The sequence below is a fragment of the Moschus berezovskii genome, chromosome X (genome assembly GCF_049115385.1).
Source record: "Moschus berezovskii isolate FMDL1 chromosome X, NW_MosBer_1.0, whole genome shotgun sequence".
Taxonomy (NCBI): Eukaryota; Metazoa; Chordata; class Mammalia; order Artiodactyla; family Moschidae; genus Moschus; species Moschus berezovskii.
The window spans coordinates 17015155-17029634 of record NC_142488.1 but is presented as its reverse complement, the minus strand read 5'-3'; the positions used below and the strand labels follow the sequence as shown (position 1 = coordinate 17029634).

The 14480-nt window shown below is 50.5% G+C and overlaps 1 protein-coding gene across 3 annotated transcripts in view; it reads left to right on the top strand.

Moving 5' to 3' along the window:
- RAI2 (retinoic acid induced 2) overlaps positions 1 to 13247 on the top strand; it is a 65765-nt gene extending 52518 nt beyond the window's left edge. For 2 of the 3 annotated variants that reach the window (XM_055393764.2, XM_055393763.2), the window contains exon 2: positions 11273 to 13247. In XM_055393764.2, the coding sequence (XP_055249739.2) occupies positions 11297 to 12877 (1581 nt within the window). In that variant the 5' untranslated portion in view covers positions 11273 to 11296 and the 3' untranslated portion in view covers positions 12878 to 13247. The remainder of the gene's footprint in view (positions 1 to 11272) is intronic. The other variant, XM_055393766.2, reaches the window with a different exon arrangement.
- The last annotated feature ends 1233 nt before the right edge of the window (positions 13248 to 14480 follow it).

The following is a 14480-nucleotide window of genomic DNA, read 5'->3' as shown; positions in this document are numbered from 1 at the left end:
TTCACTGAGAATGAGTTTATCAGTTCCAATCTGGAATACCCCATTTTGATACAGGAAAGCCAATTCTGATTGCCCAAGGAGGGGTGAGAGGTAGGCAAAAACTATAAGATGAGCACCAAAAGAAGATAAATCTGTGTTGTTTTCTACAACTGATAAGTCACAAGTAAATGTGCTTGGTGGTTTTAAGAGCATGGGAGAAGCTTTTCCCAAATGTGGATCACCTTTTTCATGTACCTCTGGTGGTGGTGAACGATTTCCTATTTTCCTGACCTCCTCTTTCTACTGGGAAGCTCTGCTTCTGCCTCTCCCTCCACCACGCTGCACAGCAACAAAGCTGTTGTAGCTCAACAGCGACACCCTGTGGGCAACTGAATACAGCTCATTCAGTGTTTTTCTCAGAGCTCTTCTCAGTTTCTGTACCAGCTAGCTGAGCAACCACGTTCTCATTTGGACATGCACATACTTTTTTATCCCCAGCACCCCCACTACCTTTTTTCCTTCAGCCCTTGATCGGTTATCTCAGAAAATTCCTCTGCTTTCTCCCTCTTGTCCTTACCCTCTTCCTCCCGTCTTTCACCCCTCCCTTGTTTTTGAGAAGATGCCCCTCATCTTGCAGCTAGGCAGGAGAGGAGAGCTATTTAGGACTTTGTGTCTAGAATAAGCAAAACAGTAGGATCTGAAGTGAAATTATGCATCATAACCAATCAGAGATAGCTTTGGAACCTTGCAAATGCTCATGAGTCCATAGTCAAGATACAAAAGGCTCTGGCCACCTCTCCTTTCTCCCCCAGCCTCTCGGCCTGGATGAGAAATAGATTTGTGTATTTACTGAAGTGTATTCCCATATCTTTCATATGGGAAGTGTTGTGCAACATTTTCACAGTTGTGCAACAGTGTTGTTTTTATTTTCACTGCAAATATTAATATTTCAGCAATGTTGGGGTTTAAGTGAGGTTTTTCGCCATCAAATGTAACATTAATTCTATGGTAACTGCCTTCCCAGTTCCTAGCAATTGATTTTAAAATGAACCTTTGAACAAACAGGGTTTTAACTCAGAAACTGAACGTACAAACCCATTGGGAGCATTTGTCATGCTACTTAAGATGCTGAGAGGAACTATGGACCGTGGATCTGATAATGAAGACAGTGATGCTGGTGACAAGATGACAGAATGACAGTGATGATATGACAGCTGTGACAGGAGGATGATGATGTTGAAAGCCATGACAATGGTGATGCCAGTGGTGACGGTAGGGGCGATGATGATGTTAGCAGTGTTTTCTTGAGCACTTTCTAGGTGCCAGGCCCTGGGCCAGGAGCTTTACACTGATCATTTCCTTTCATCCTTACAGTCACCCCAGGTCTTTTTAAATCTCTATTTTGCACAGAGGGAAACTGAGGCTTAAAACTAACCTGCCCAAGGTCACACAGCTAGCTAGCCTGAGCTGAAATTTGAACTAAGGTCTGTCTGAGTTCAAAGTTTGTACTTCTGACCTGTCTGGGTGGGGAGCACGGGGAGCAGGGTGCAGTGCCCGGGGTGAGCCTGGCAGTGTTCATGCAGAGAGTTGGTGAGGATAAAGGGAAAATCTGAAGTCCAGGCCTTTGCACTTCGCAAATGTGCACCCCTTCCTTCCAGTGACCCCTCAGAGGGTCTATTTCTGGCACACTTGTCTCTGGAAAATATCCTGCTAATGACACGGGATTAGAAACAGTCCTTTTCCCAGAACAAAAATTTAACCTTTGTATCTCAACCTAATTAGAAGTATTTTCTCTTCCACAGGCCACAGGCAGGTTTCTGAAAAAAAAAAAAAAACCCATCTTTGTTCCTTACTTAAGAGGTTTCTTTATGGCCAGGAAAAATCTCCAAAAAACATAGCTTTGGGGGATGATAGACCTCGGCCTGAGATCTTGAACATGACCTGGGCTCCTGCACAAGATGGCGCTCCTACAGCAGCACCTGAGGTGTTCGAGTGCTGTGTGTCCCGCTGACAGCTGCGGGGCCTTGGCCACGTGCAGGGACAGATGCTCACTGGCTCTCACAGCGCATGTGCCCTGAGCATCCCCTGCCACCATCAACAGTTCTTCAGGATTTTCTCCAGTGATTCTGAGGCATGCCTCTTCCCTTCCACTGTGATCACCAACACTTGAGGATAGCACTTCTTTCCTCTGAGTTTCAGGGGAAGCCCTTGCTGGACAATAAGTATTTCCTCCGGTCCTCGCACTGACAACTCTTCCCACTGCTGGCTAGGGCCTGGCGTCCTTTTAGCGACTTATTCCTTTACCTCTGCAAGAACTGTGGGCCTTGAGGGAGCCTCGTTAGAAGCAGATTGCCCTGGGAGAGTAGCAAGTGGTTAATCCTTGGGGAATTGAGCCAAGAGAAAAGGCAACAAGCCTGTGGAGAAGGCAGCATCAGGGTGGATGACTAGGAGATGTGTGCCTGGCACGTGGTAAAGGTGCTCGGTTTCTGAAAGAATAAATAAGTGAATGGACAGAAACCTAGTTCCCTGTTCCAGCCCTGCTGCCAGACCTGCAGCCCAAGGACTGCCATAGGTCCTTTGTTGGCAGGCTGGAGGTAGTTGGGGGTCTAAAATGAGATCAGAAATGCCAAGACACCTGACACTCTCCTGGAGCAGAAAGGAGCCAGGGCAACCCCATGGCACCCTCCACAGCCAGACCCCCAGATCCCACCTGTGCTCTGGCAGAACCCTCCCAGGCCTGGCAGCTGCTGGCTCTGGTCGTGAAGTTGTCTCCGCACTCTTTAGATTTGTCCTGCTTTAGTATTTCAACCATAGTTTACTTGGTGATGCCCAGCCCTAAGCTGAGACCCTACATAGACCTCATTGTAGGTCCATTTGGCACTTCATGGGTTCCCTGCAAGTGCTGTGATGTCTTCACCCACAGACACTGCCCTGCTCTGGGAAGCTGAGGCCCAAGAGACACAAACCATGCTCTGACTGACGCCGAAGAGGTCTTCTTACCTTCTCTCCTCCTTTTGGCCTTCCCTTTCAGCCTTCTGTTCTCTGCTGGCCAGCAGAGCTTGCCTCGTTTTTCTAACCATTCCTGGTCCTGGGGGCTTTGGAGTTGGGAGGTTAGGGGATGGAGTCTTCTCACTGGTCATGGGAGTGGCCCCAAGAGACCCCTCCATTCTGCCCTTCCCTCGCCCCGTTCTGCACTTTCCTTCCTGGGTCCAATTCTCTTGAATGCCCACACCTCCACATCTTTCAGGGCCCGCTGCAATTCCTTCCCAGCAGGCAGCACTCACTCGTGGGAGGCCTGAGTTAACATTCCACTCCCCCATCAGAGTGGGCAGTACCCTGTGTTACAGAGGAGGAAACTGAGTCCCAAGTTCTGAAAAAGGCTTTACCGCAGTCACAAAGAACTTGTGTGGGTGTGTGCATGTCCTGAATCTCATTTTCTATTTCAATTACTTGTCTATTAGGTGTCATGGACTCAAGGATGTATTTCATCTTTTTTTTTCAGTCAAATTCCTCACCCACCAAATTATTTGACATTTGGTGATTGAATCAGACCATCTCACATACTTTAGTGTATAATGCTGGGTCAGGGACACAGACATAGCAAGGGATCCCTTTAACTCACATCAAACGTGAACCCAAAGCAGTGGCTGAGGGACTGTACTTCTGAAGGACCAGGGGTCTGAGAGTCTTGAGTACCCCAGCCTCTAAGCCTCACTGAACCTCTGAACCTCAGCTTCCTGCTCTAGGAAATGGGAGGTGTGTCCTGGGCCAGTAACCCTAAGACGTGTTCAAGCAGGAGGGACCCTTGGAAGTCTCACTAAGTCTTGGAAGCTCTGTCTCTCCTGCTGAGTTGCAGCTTCTTCATGCTTACACTCCTGTCAGAAAAAGAAAAAAAATTGGACACCCCCTCAACACATAATGCATTGTTCAATTATATGTGTCTTCCTGTATTTATTTATTATATATGCCATAAAATATAAAAATGGGGAATAAAAAGGATGAGATGGCAAAACAAACATAAATAAGTTTTATGACGACTGTCCCCTGCTCCCCGGGAAGACCTGGGAGCTCCCTGCTGTCAGTGACCAGTTTGTGATGCTCAGGCTCACTGCTTCTTCTGCCTGACTGGCCATCATCTCCCATTTTTTTTTTAACCAATATCACATCAGAGCTAAGATTTGCACTCTGTCTTCCTGGCAGAACTCCCCACAACCGCTACCCACCTTCACGAAGGTGAAACTCTGTCGTGAACTGCCTGGCCACCACTGTTTTCATAAATTAAGTAACGCATTGGGGAACGTGTTCCCAGAGGTAACCTAGGTGCTCACAGTCCTTTTGGAGGGCTGTGCAGATCTCTGCATGTAAAAGGCAATCCAGGATGACTATTTTGCATTTTCTCCGTATTTTAGCCAATTTGGGAATACATTCATATGGTAATTATGTTCACAGCTTCAGTCGAAAGGCCCTGTGCCGATGTTTAAAGCTCAGAAAATTTAATCACCGGGGCAAGTAATTGACAATTATTACACCCTGTGGGGAGAACAAAACCATTTTTTAACCAGTTGGAATTACTTCTTAGATATTCAGTGCGTATCAGGTCCTAAATGGTGAAACCATATCCACGTTGTAATAAAGAATGAAAATTAGGCTTTGCTCATTTCACTCATAGTAAGTGGCTGGTGGTTTTTACACAGAATTAAGTCGATCACTGACAGTGTAGTTTAAATGCTGGATTGAAAGCAGGAAATAGAATACAGGGTGCAGTTGGGAGGAGCGGGATATTTACACAGGTCTCTGGGAAGTCATTCTTGCAAGAGGGAGTGATGCCTCAGTGTTTTCTGGTGGGCAGGGGAACACAGAAAAAAGACACTTTGAGAGCCAGGGTGGAAGTTGAGGGAATCTGAGGATAGATGGCTTTAAGCTTCTCTGTGAAGTAAGAACCAAGTGAAAAGCGAAAGCATTAGTTACTCAGTTGTGTCCAACTCTTTGGGAACCCATGGACTGTAACCCGCCAGGCTCCTCCGTCCATGGAATTCTCCAGGCAAGAATACTGGAGTGGGTTGCCATTCCCTTCTCCAGAGGATCTTCCTGACCCAGGGATCGAACCCTGGTCTCCCGCATTGCAGACAGATTCTTTACCGTCTGAGCCACCGGAGAAGCCCAAAGTAGCCACTGAGAAGCGAGAGAACTCACTAAGAACACATTTGGCTGACCAGGTGCCTTGTTCTCTGGCCTTTGGATTAAGGCCTTCCTGCACCTAGGGAATTTTTTTTAAATCCTGATGCCCCGGCTGTACCCGAGACCAGTTAAGTCAGAGTCTTGGTGGTGGGACCCAGGCATAGGTTTTTTTAAAGCTCCCAAGTGACTCTAATGTGTAGCCAACTCTGAGAAGAAGGCTGAGCCAGTACTTGTCAGACGGGAACGTGCACACGGGTCATCCCAGGAGCTTGTGGAAATGCCACTCCCAGGACTCATGAACAACAAGGACAAGAATGATCCCATTCTGACCTGAAAAATGGATGGCTGCCTACAGTCGTCATAAAACCAAAGCTGTCGATATTTGACAGCTGAAAAACATATCAGGATATATTTTTAGAAAATGAATGTCTTAGAGGAAGAAATTTATCCTGATAAAAAATTCTAGGTGAGGCTGATTTCAGCAGCAGAGGAGGGCAGGTCACCTCTTCAGGGTGGGGACCAGGGGACTTCGGAACCACCAGCCCCGGAGCATCCAGCTCATTGAGACTGCTTCCCCTGAGGCTGAGCTCGCCTTCCCATGACCTCACTCCAGTGGCTCCAGGATCCTCACAGGGTTCCGAAGCAGGCAGTGGTCCCCAGCTTGGTTCCCTGCGAGGTAACCCTGCCCACCAGACCCAGAAACCTAGGCCTCAAACCTCTCCTCAGGGGTGCTTAGCTTTGTGGTTGGCTCGGTAGTCACTTCTGTGGCGAAAATGCTCTCAGTTCACAACATGAAATCAAGACAATCTCCAGAAGGTGATACAGGTCTCCCTGGCATGCTCCCAGGGGATGATTTAGGATGTAGCTGAGGGTATTAGGTTCTTTGAGTGTGTGAGCGTGTGTGTGTGTGGAGAGAGAGAGAGATGGAGAGAGAGATTAGGTGTTAAATGCCAAAAAGGAAATAGATGCACTCTGCAACCTAGAGAATAGTCTGACTGGTCAAGTGCTTTCACCTTTGAAATTAAGCCATAGTTGAATTCTCATCATAAACACGTCAGTCTGTACGGAAGCTCGTAGGGTAAATTGAGTCCTCTGTGCAACGCTCTGGAAGCGGAAGCCTGAGAGGCAGGCCTGGCTTGCAGGGCACCCAGTAGGGTGCAGATGCAATGTGGGTCACTTACTGACTGCCAGGAGTTGGGCCCCTGGTCAGCTTCTTCCCAAATGTAACTGCTTATGAGAGAAACGGCACATGTGCCGCTTTGCCTTGGTTGTGTGCATCAGAGAAGCACAGGACCCTAGGACGAATCCATTCACTGGTCACCCTGGCGGACTCTTCACTGTCCTCAAAAGTGCTTTTGCACCACCTGCCTCATCATCGGGGTCTCCCCCTGGCCAGCAAGGGGGTTGGCTGCCATGTTCCCCTCCTTGGGGCCTATGGGCCCAACCCTCTGTTCTTAGGAGAATGTGAGCATGTGACCTCAGTGGTAACTGGCCTCTGATGAGTGGTAATCAGAATTTCTGGGTCACGGTCTCTTCATTGATAAGAAGTGTTGAGGAGAGAATAGACGTGTGAGGTTTCATGCCCTGCCAGCCTCGACCTACCCTGATTCTATAAACGTGACAAGAGGCTGGTTACAAGAACACCAGGCTGTGAAAGGCCTATGTGTGGCAGTCTGAGAGCAGGTTGGAAAAGAATTTCCAGACATGAGGAAAAAAATGAAAGGCGAATAGACTTTATTAGAGGGGGAGACACTTTTAGAAGAGTGGGCCAGCTCAAAGGAGAGCTGCCACTTTTGTGGGCTTGCGGCCAATTTTATAGCCTTAGGACAAGGAAAATTCCTATAGCAGTAGGTGGCGATAGGTCATTGGTAAGGGGTCCTTCGGTGCCCACTTTGACTAACATGGAGAATGGAGACAGGAGCTGGCCTGTCAGGAAAGGATGGCTCATGAGAGACAAGATGGCTCCTGACAGTGGTTGCCATGGAGCTTGGCTGATTCTGGATTTATTGCTCTATGACCTCAGCATAGGGCTCCACAGCCTAGACACTCACTGACACTCTCCTTCATTCTGAAAGGATTCGCGGAACTCCTGCTGTTCATCAGTTATGGGTATAAAGATGAGTGAACGAGAAACTTTGTTTCTCTTGCTGGCTGGGATGGGGAGGGGCAGGACTAGAAAAGGCAAGGCAGGGTCCTGTGGGAACTCAGTGGGGTTGGGGGAGGTAGAGACTTCAGAGTGTGACAGGTGAGCAGGAATTGGCTGGGTGAAGGTCAAGGCCCAAGGGGGCGCCAAGCTGAGGGGCAGAGCCCAGGGACAACGCCTGTGTGGTGTACTTAGATCTTCGTGATAGTTAGGGGGTTCAGATGGCGAGTCTGTGACCCCACAGGTCTCTGAGCCCAACTACTGCCCCACTTCCCTAGCTGCCCTGTGCCCTGAGGCTTCTCCCCAGAGTCTCCATCTGTGGGGCACACAGGCTACACCAGGGTGGGCCCCAGCCCCCTGCCTTCCAGCCCCAGCAACTGGCTGTGGGCCAAGAAAGCAAGGGTCTCCAGCAACCGCAGATCTGCAGGGCCCAGTTTCCCTCCCTTTACCCCCCATCCCATGCCCCCAGGGGTAATAATGCTGGTTGGTTGGATGACCTCATTTAAATTCATTTGCAAAGAATACCTTAAAATACACAAACCAAGGGTTCCCTGCCTCCTCGGCTGGAGCACACTTGGGCGGCCCATCTGGTTTCCTGGCTTGTTCTCAGAGACAGAGACTTGCCCTCTGAACGTTCATCTCTTGAGCTGGTTGTTATCCTCAGGGCATCACTGAGGCTTCCAACAGCAGCTGCAACGGAGTCACCCACTGAGGCCCCCAGAGTTGGGGCGCCTGCTGGCAGGGTAAACAAGGGAAGGGAGAGCAGAGAGTAAGAGGGGAAGAGCCCCCCGGGAGGTGTGAGTGAGAAAGGCAGGGTAGCCCTGGGCCCTGCATGGTACTGGAGGGGAGCTGCTGCCCAGCCCATGGTGGGGAAGCAGAGTGTCAGCTCAGTGGACCAGCGGCAGTCTCGGGGAGGGACTGGGGCTGCTCACCGGGCCTACTCCCGCTGAGCCATCAGGCAGCTCCAAATGTGGAGCCGGGAGGAGGTAGGGGTGATATCCGGGCCCCTGGCCCCTGAGATGCCGCACGCTGCTCACCTCCACCTGTACCCCGGCCTCTTCTGCATCCGTCTGTCCTCAGTCCTGTTCCCAGAGGCTCGTGGCCCCCGCAGGTCTGGTGCCAAGACCTGGGTGCTGTAGGGTAAGGGAGTTAGAGAAGGCGAGGTTCGGAAAAAGAACGAGACCGGCACTTTACAGGAACAGAGCACCTTTAATGAGGCAAGAAGGGGCAGCAGTCACATTAGCGAGCTGCTGCACTTACCCAAGAAAAGAGTAAGTATATACAGGGATGCATGTGGAAAGCTACTGTCTTAAGGGGGCCTGTTCTTCTCCAAGGTTGTTCGGAGGAGTTATCTCTTAAGCGGCTGGGGCAAGGAATTTTGGAAATTGGCCTGAGGCTGGACCAGCTGGGAGCTGGGCGTAATCAACCTTAATGTCCATTTTTTCCTCCGGTGAGAGAGTTCTTTGTTTTGCATAGAATGGTGGGGAGGACCTGGTGGGGAATTTTAACTCCAGGCTATTTTGAGCCTTGTAACTTTCCTTCAGGTGCCACCTGTGGGAGAAGCAGGGGCCCATGGGTGACACCCTGACCTGGCAAGGTGGCTTCCTCACACTCTGAGCGGGAAGGTGCTGGAGGATTAGTTGTCATAGAACCAGGGCCAGGCAGGGAGAGGAGTGGGGTTGCGGGAAGACATGAGAGCCACTGGCTGAGCTGACGGTGTGTGCCCGGAGCAGGTGCAGATGATGCTCACAAGTTTGCCTTTGTGGGCGGGGGAACGGGACTGAGGAAAGCAGAGGGAGAGTGAGGCCCCCATCTGGAAGGACAGACCGTATAGCCCGTTATGAGGAAGCAGTCTCTCAGTGGGGTTACCCCAGACCCACGGGAAGCCGGGAACAGGATTTCTTCTGGTGGCTTGCCTCACAGGTTGTCAGAAGCCACCTCAGATGGATAGTGACGAGTGCCTTCTCTGCTGCTGACCGTGTCCTCTCCAGCCCCACCTCAGCTTCCCTTCAGGCTCCTGTCACCCCTCCCAGAGTTCTGGCCACTGTGACAGACAGGGCAACGCTTCTGGAGGAGGCCTGGGGTGCTCAGGGCTGCATGTGAATGGCCGACAGAGCTCTGACCTGCTGAGCCTGGTACCTCTCCTGGCTTCACTCTGAGGCCTTCTCACGCTAGCCAATCTCTATCTGATCAAAGATGCCCCTCCACTAGACTATAGTCCCCATGAAACCATGAGCATCTCCAGGATCACAACAGCATCTCCAGCTCCCAGCAAAGCTCTGGAATGCAGTAGGCATTCAGCAAATTGATTGGATGAATGATGACTGAATGCATGGAAGAATGAATGAATGGTATATTGGAGGCATGTCACTTTCTAGACTGAAGAAGAGAGCACTCCTCTCAGGAAAAGCAGACCCTTCACCTGGGGCAAGCCCCCTTGCTACTCTGCCCCCGAGGGCATCACTGGCCAGCACACTGGGCCAGCTCATGGTCATCTCCGGAGCACACCTGGCCCCTAGGGAGCTGGGCTCTGGCACCCTTCCTCAGAGGCTCTGCAGTGTGCCCAGCCCAGGGTATCACTCACCCATCCTTCGGCAGAAAGTCATTTGCATGGCATCCTTTGTCTTGCCCTCCCCTCCTCCTACTTTAGAGAAATTCCTTGTTCTGTGCATTCAACGTGTTGTGATTATCTGGAAATATCACAGCGTTGTTCATTTGTTAAAGCCGCCTTCCTGTAGGGAAGGCTCATTGGTTGACTTCTAATCCACGGTGTTCTGGGCCACCTCTCCTGTTTTGGAGATTGTGTTGGTCATTTAGGGGTGAGGAGAGAAGGATGAGTTGACCACAGGATGAAAGTCTAGACAGCTCAAACAGGTGAGGTCAAGAACTGGAGTGGCCCAAGGCCTGCCCAGCAAGACTGAGGATTATTGAATCTGAGCCCCACCAGACTCCAGGGCTGCATAGATCCCTGAGTTAGACATGGTGCCTGCCTTCTCCATGGTAACAAGGCTAAATATGGACGTGTTTCCATGGAGAGCCATATCACAGCTGCAGCCCTGCTTCCTCCAGGAAGCACCATCACTAGGCTCCTTTGGCATCCTAGGAGGTGGCCAGAGGTGCCAAGGACATCAAGAAAGTATATCTCACCTTTGAGGATGTTTGTTTGCAACAAGAGTTCCATTTCCCCAGCCCAAATTCATCAACACCCCCTCTTCTTGACAGCTAGAGGTTAGGGGAGGCCAAGGGTCAGACAGACTGGGAAAGTGACACTTGACCTGGATTAGTGTTTGTGCAAGTTACCCCATCTCCCCCTTGCTCCTCGGAGTGGCTTTTCCTCTGACTGGAGGAAAGAAGTTGCCATTGGTCAGAGAGAGAGAGATAACTGTAATGACCCTTGAATAAATACACCGGTGTTCCTCTCATCAAGGCTCTTTTGGAAAAATTATTGCTGCTACAAAGAGGTTTTTTTTTTTTTTAATGCTTTCCATAACTGGGATGGTCCCTGTCCAATTTTATAGAATATTCTAATGTGATAGGGCTCTGTTTCCTCCTTAAAGAAAAGTAAGTCTTAGCTCCTTATTTGAATTTAGACAAGTCCAATCTCCACATATCTTAACTGTCCAATAGAGCGATGTGGAATGAAACTTTGTGTTTGTTGAAGGCTAAACATAAGCTGAGCGCGTATTCGGCTTCACAATACTCTGTTCAGCCTCACTCGGCTATTTAGTCATGACATCATCTGTGTTTATAGTTTAATCGTCTGTTAAATTGGGGCTGTCCACGCACAGCTGATCGTATGGGTGTGTTCGTATATATTAGGAAATAGCTGTCACGTGTATGTGTACACTGAGAAATGGGTGTGTTCCCCGGGTAACGGAGACATGGAAACTTTTAAGAGATGTGGGGAGAGCTCTGGAGGCAGCTATAAATGGTCTCAGAAGGAAGCTTCACACGGTATATTCTGTGTTGCAGGCCGAGTGGCATCCGAGCCGAGTGATGGACGATCTGCAGTCCCAGAACCTCGCCATGGACATGAGCGACTCCTCCCCCGCCTTGACCAATAACAGACTGGAGAATGGCATGGCCCAGCTGATCACCACCGAGGCCTGGAACATCAACTCCACCGACCTGGTAAAGAAGGCGCTGGTGACTGTGCCGGCCCCGTCCATCCTGAACCCCCCAGCCGAGTCCCAGAGCGGCGTGGCTCTCAAGGTGGCGGCCACCGTGCTGCAGCCCCTGTGCCTAGGGGAGAGCCCCGTGGTGATGCCCATTCACATGCAGGTGGAGGGCAGCTCGGCGCCTGAGCTCAACCAGAGCGGCAACGCCACGTACGTGATGACAGCGCAGGGGCCCGTGCAGCTTCCAGTGGTGCTGGAGCAGCACGTGTTCCAGCACCTCAACTCCCCGCTGGTCCTGCCTCCGGAGGCCCCCGGCTCCTCTGGCGCCATCCACAACAACCTCTTCCAGGGGGCCCGGGACCCCGAGGCGCAACCCCAGCTCCTGGATCTGCGAATCCCCAGCCAGCCGCAGGAGCCCCCGCTGCCCTTCGAAGCCGTGCTCCACAATCTGTTTCCCGCCCAGAGCGCGCTCGGCCCCCCACCCTGCCAGCCCCCTCCAGGCTACGCCCCGGTCCCCCCCCAGCCATTCAACTCCCCCTTGTCACCCCTGGTCCCACCGGCCACACTCCTGGTGCCCTACCCAGTGATCGTGCCCCTGCCCGTGCCACTCCCCATCCCTATCCCCATCCCCGTGCCTCAGAGCTCTGAAGCCAAGTTCAGCCCGACTTGCCCCAAGCCGCCATCTGCCTTCAGCCGCCACCCCTTTCAAGGCCCCCAGAGCCCTCTCCAGAAGGAGGAAGTAAAGCCCTTCGACCTGTTCCAGCCCCGGGAGTACTTCCAGCTCGGCCGCCACACCGTCATCAAGATGGGGAGTGAGAACGAGGCCCTGGATCTCTCCATGAAGTCAGTGCCCTGGCTCAAGGCTGGCGAAGTCAGTCCCCCAGTGGGCCAGGAAGACATAGCCCTAGACCTGTCACTGGCTGCCCACCGGAAACCTGAACGTCCCCCCGAGACACTGTATGACAGCAGCGGGTCCGTGGACAGCCCAAGTCACCCGGTGCTGGAGAAACTGCCCAGTGGCATGGAAGTGCCCTTTGCCCCCACCACAACACAGGAGGCCACATCTGTCATGGAGAGTCAAGGGAGCGGCAGCGACACCACCGAGCCACCCAGCCAGCCTAGCGGTGAGGTCAAGGCTGAAAATCACATGGAGATGGTGAGCGAGTCCCAGGCGGCCAAGGTGATCGTCTCTGTCGAAGACACTGTGCCTGCCATCTTCTGTGGCAAGATCAAAGGCCTCTCGGGGGTGTCCACCAAAAACTTCTCCTTCAGACGAGAAGACTCCGTGTTTCAGGGCTCCGACACCAATAGCCCGGGAGAAGAGGCCCTGGGAAACATGGAGGCCCTCAGGAAACCCACCAAAAACCGGAGCATAAAGTTAAAGAAAGTGAACTCCCAGGAAATACACATGCTCCCAATCAAAAAACAACGGCTGGCCACCTTTTTTCCAAGAAAGTAAATAATGGCTTTTTAAAATTTTTATGATTATAATATGGGGAAAGGTGCATTGGTTTTATAAAAAGGCATTTAAAACAAATTATCTTTGTTAATTATTTTGGGGAGTAGCTGGGAATCAGGAAAGCAAATTGACTCTAGAGGCCCTGTAAGCTAGGATCATTTTCTTTTTTAATTTTTAACTTTTCACAAACGAGTAAATAAGAGCAACCTATTTTTCAAGCAGATTGCACATTTTTTGCAGCTTTAATGGAATATTGGGTGAATCAGAGGGGGTTAAAAAAGCTATTTTCATTGCCACAAAGTGCTTTGATGATGTAATACCTAATAAAGGGTAGGATGAATATTTCACAATAAATGTTCGTTTGCACTAATTGGTTGCAGTATTCTATCATTTATAAAATTTGCATGCCTGAACTGGCATGGTTTGGCCAAAACTGTTGCTTGTAAAGCACTGAAAGTTATCATGTTTAGAGATCAAAGTTCTTCAGACATGCTGGACAGAGAAGAATCATACTGGCCTCTGCCCTCAGAAAAGGAGGATTAGGAGTATGTATGACTTGGAGCAATTTATTTCCCCTTCTGTCCCCTTTCTTCATTTGTAAAACTGTGGCAGAGGGAGGTGAGTTCCAAGTAGCCACGGCCCCCTCTAGTTCACAGAGACCCTGCATGTACAGAATTCGCTCTGAAACCCTCCATAGACTAAAATAGATGTCTCTAAATGCATATTTATCTGCCTCCTCTCCTCCCTCTCCCAAAATTTAGCTGAAAGGACTTTCTTTTCAAGGGCAGCAGGAGCATTGTTCTGAATGAGTAATAGTCTAGGAAGTCAAAAATATGACCGAAGGTGACTCAGAACAAGAGGAAAATCCAGTGGATTAGGAGGTGTCTCATAAAAGTTCCCAGGCCTGGGTAGAGATGATTGGGAGTGGGCTCGGGGAGGGAAGAGAAAGCCATTCCAGTGACTGGGAGTGATCATGCCCTCCAGGGAACATCTGGCAGTGCCTGGACACGCTTTGGGTTGCCACGGCTGGGAGAGGGGGTGCCACTGGCATTGGGTGGGCAGAGAGTGATCCAACCCCATGTCCACAGCGCCGAAGCTGAGAACCCACGCTTAAAGCATTTCTCAATGGACAGAAGCAACGCACCTGGAAGAAGAGACCAGCACGAAGTTATCCACACCAAGGAACTGTGAGTGTACATTTACAATAGAACTGCTAGGCGGCACAGCACACTTGGGTCTGAAGCTGTGCTGGTGAGGGACTGATTCCAGCATGCCTGCTTTTAAACTTAAAGCTCTTTCTTTCACTTCTTGCAATTAGTATGTATCCAGCTGTTACTATGAACATGGACAGGAGGGGAAGCAGTTGTGAGACTGTTCTTTATTACCAGACCCTCTGTGTCTAGGGTTACAATTTTAGCTGGTCCTGTACCATACCCCTATAGTGGGTTTTCTTTTCCCTGTTTTTCGCCTGTGTTGTTAAAATGTCTCTTTCAAAGTGTGACACGATGGGAAATAACAAAGTGGTTGTTTCTCCTGAAGCTAACTAGTCCCATTCTCTTACACCAGCCAGACTCCATCCTTTCCGCTTCAACGTGGGGCGATC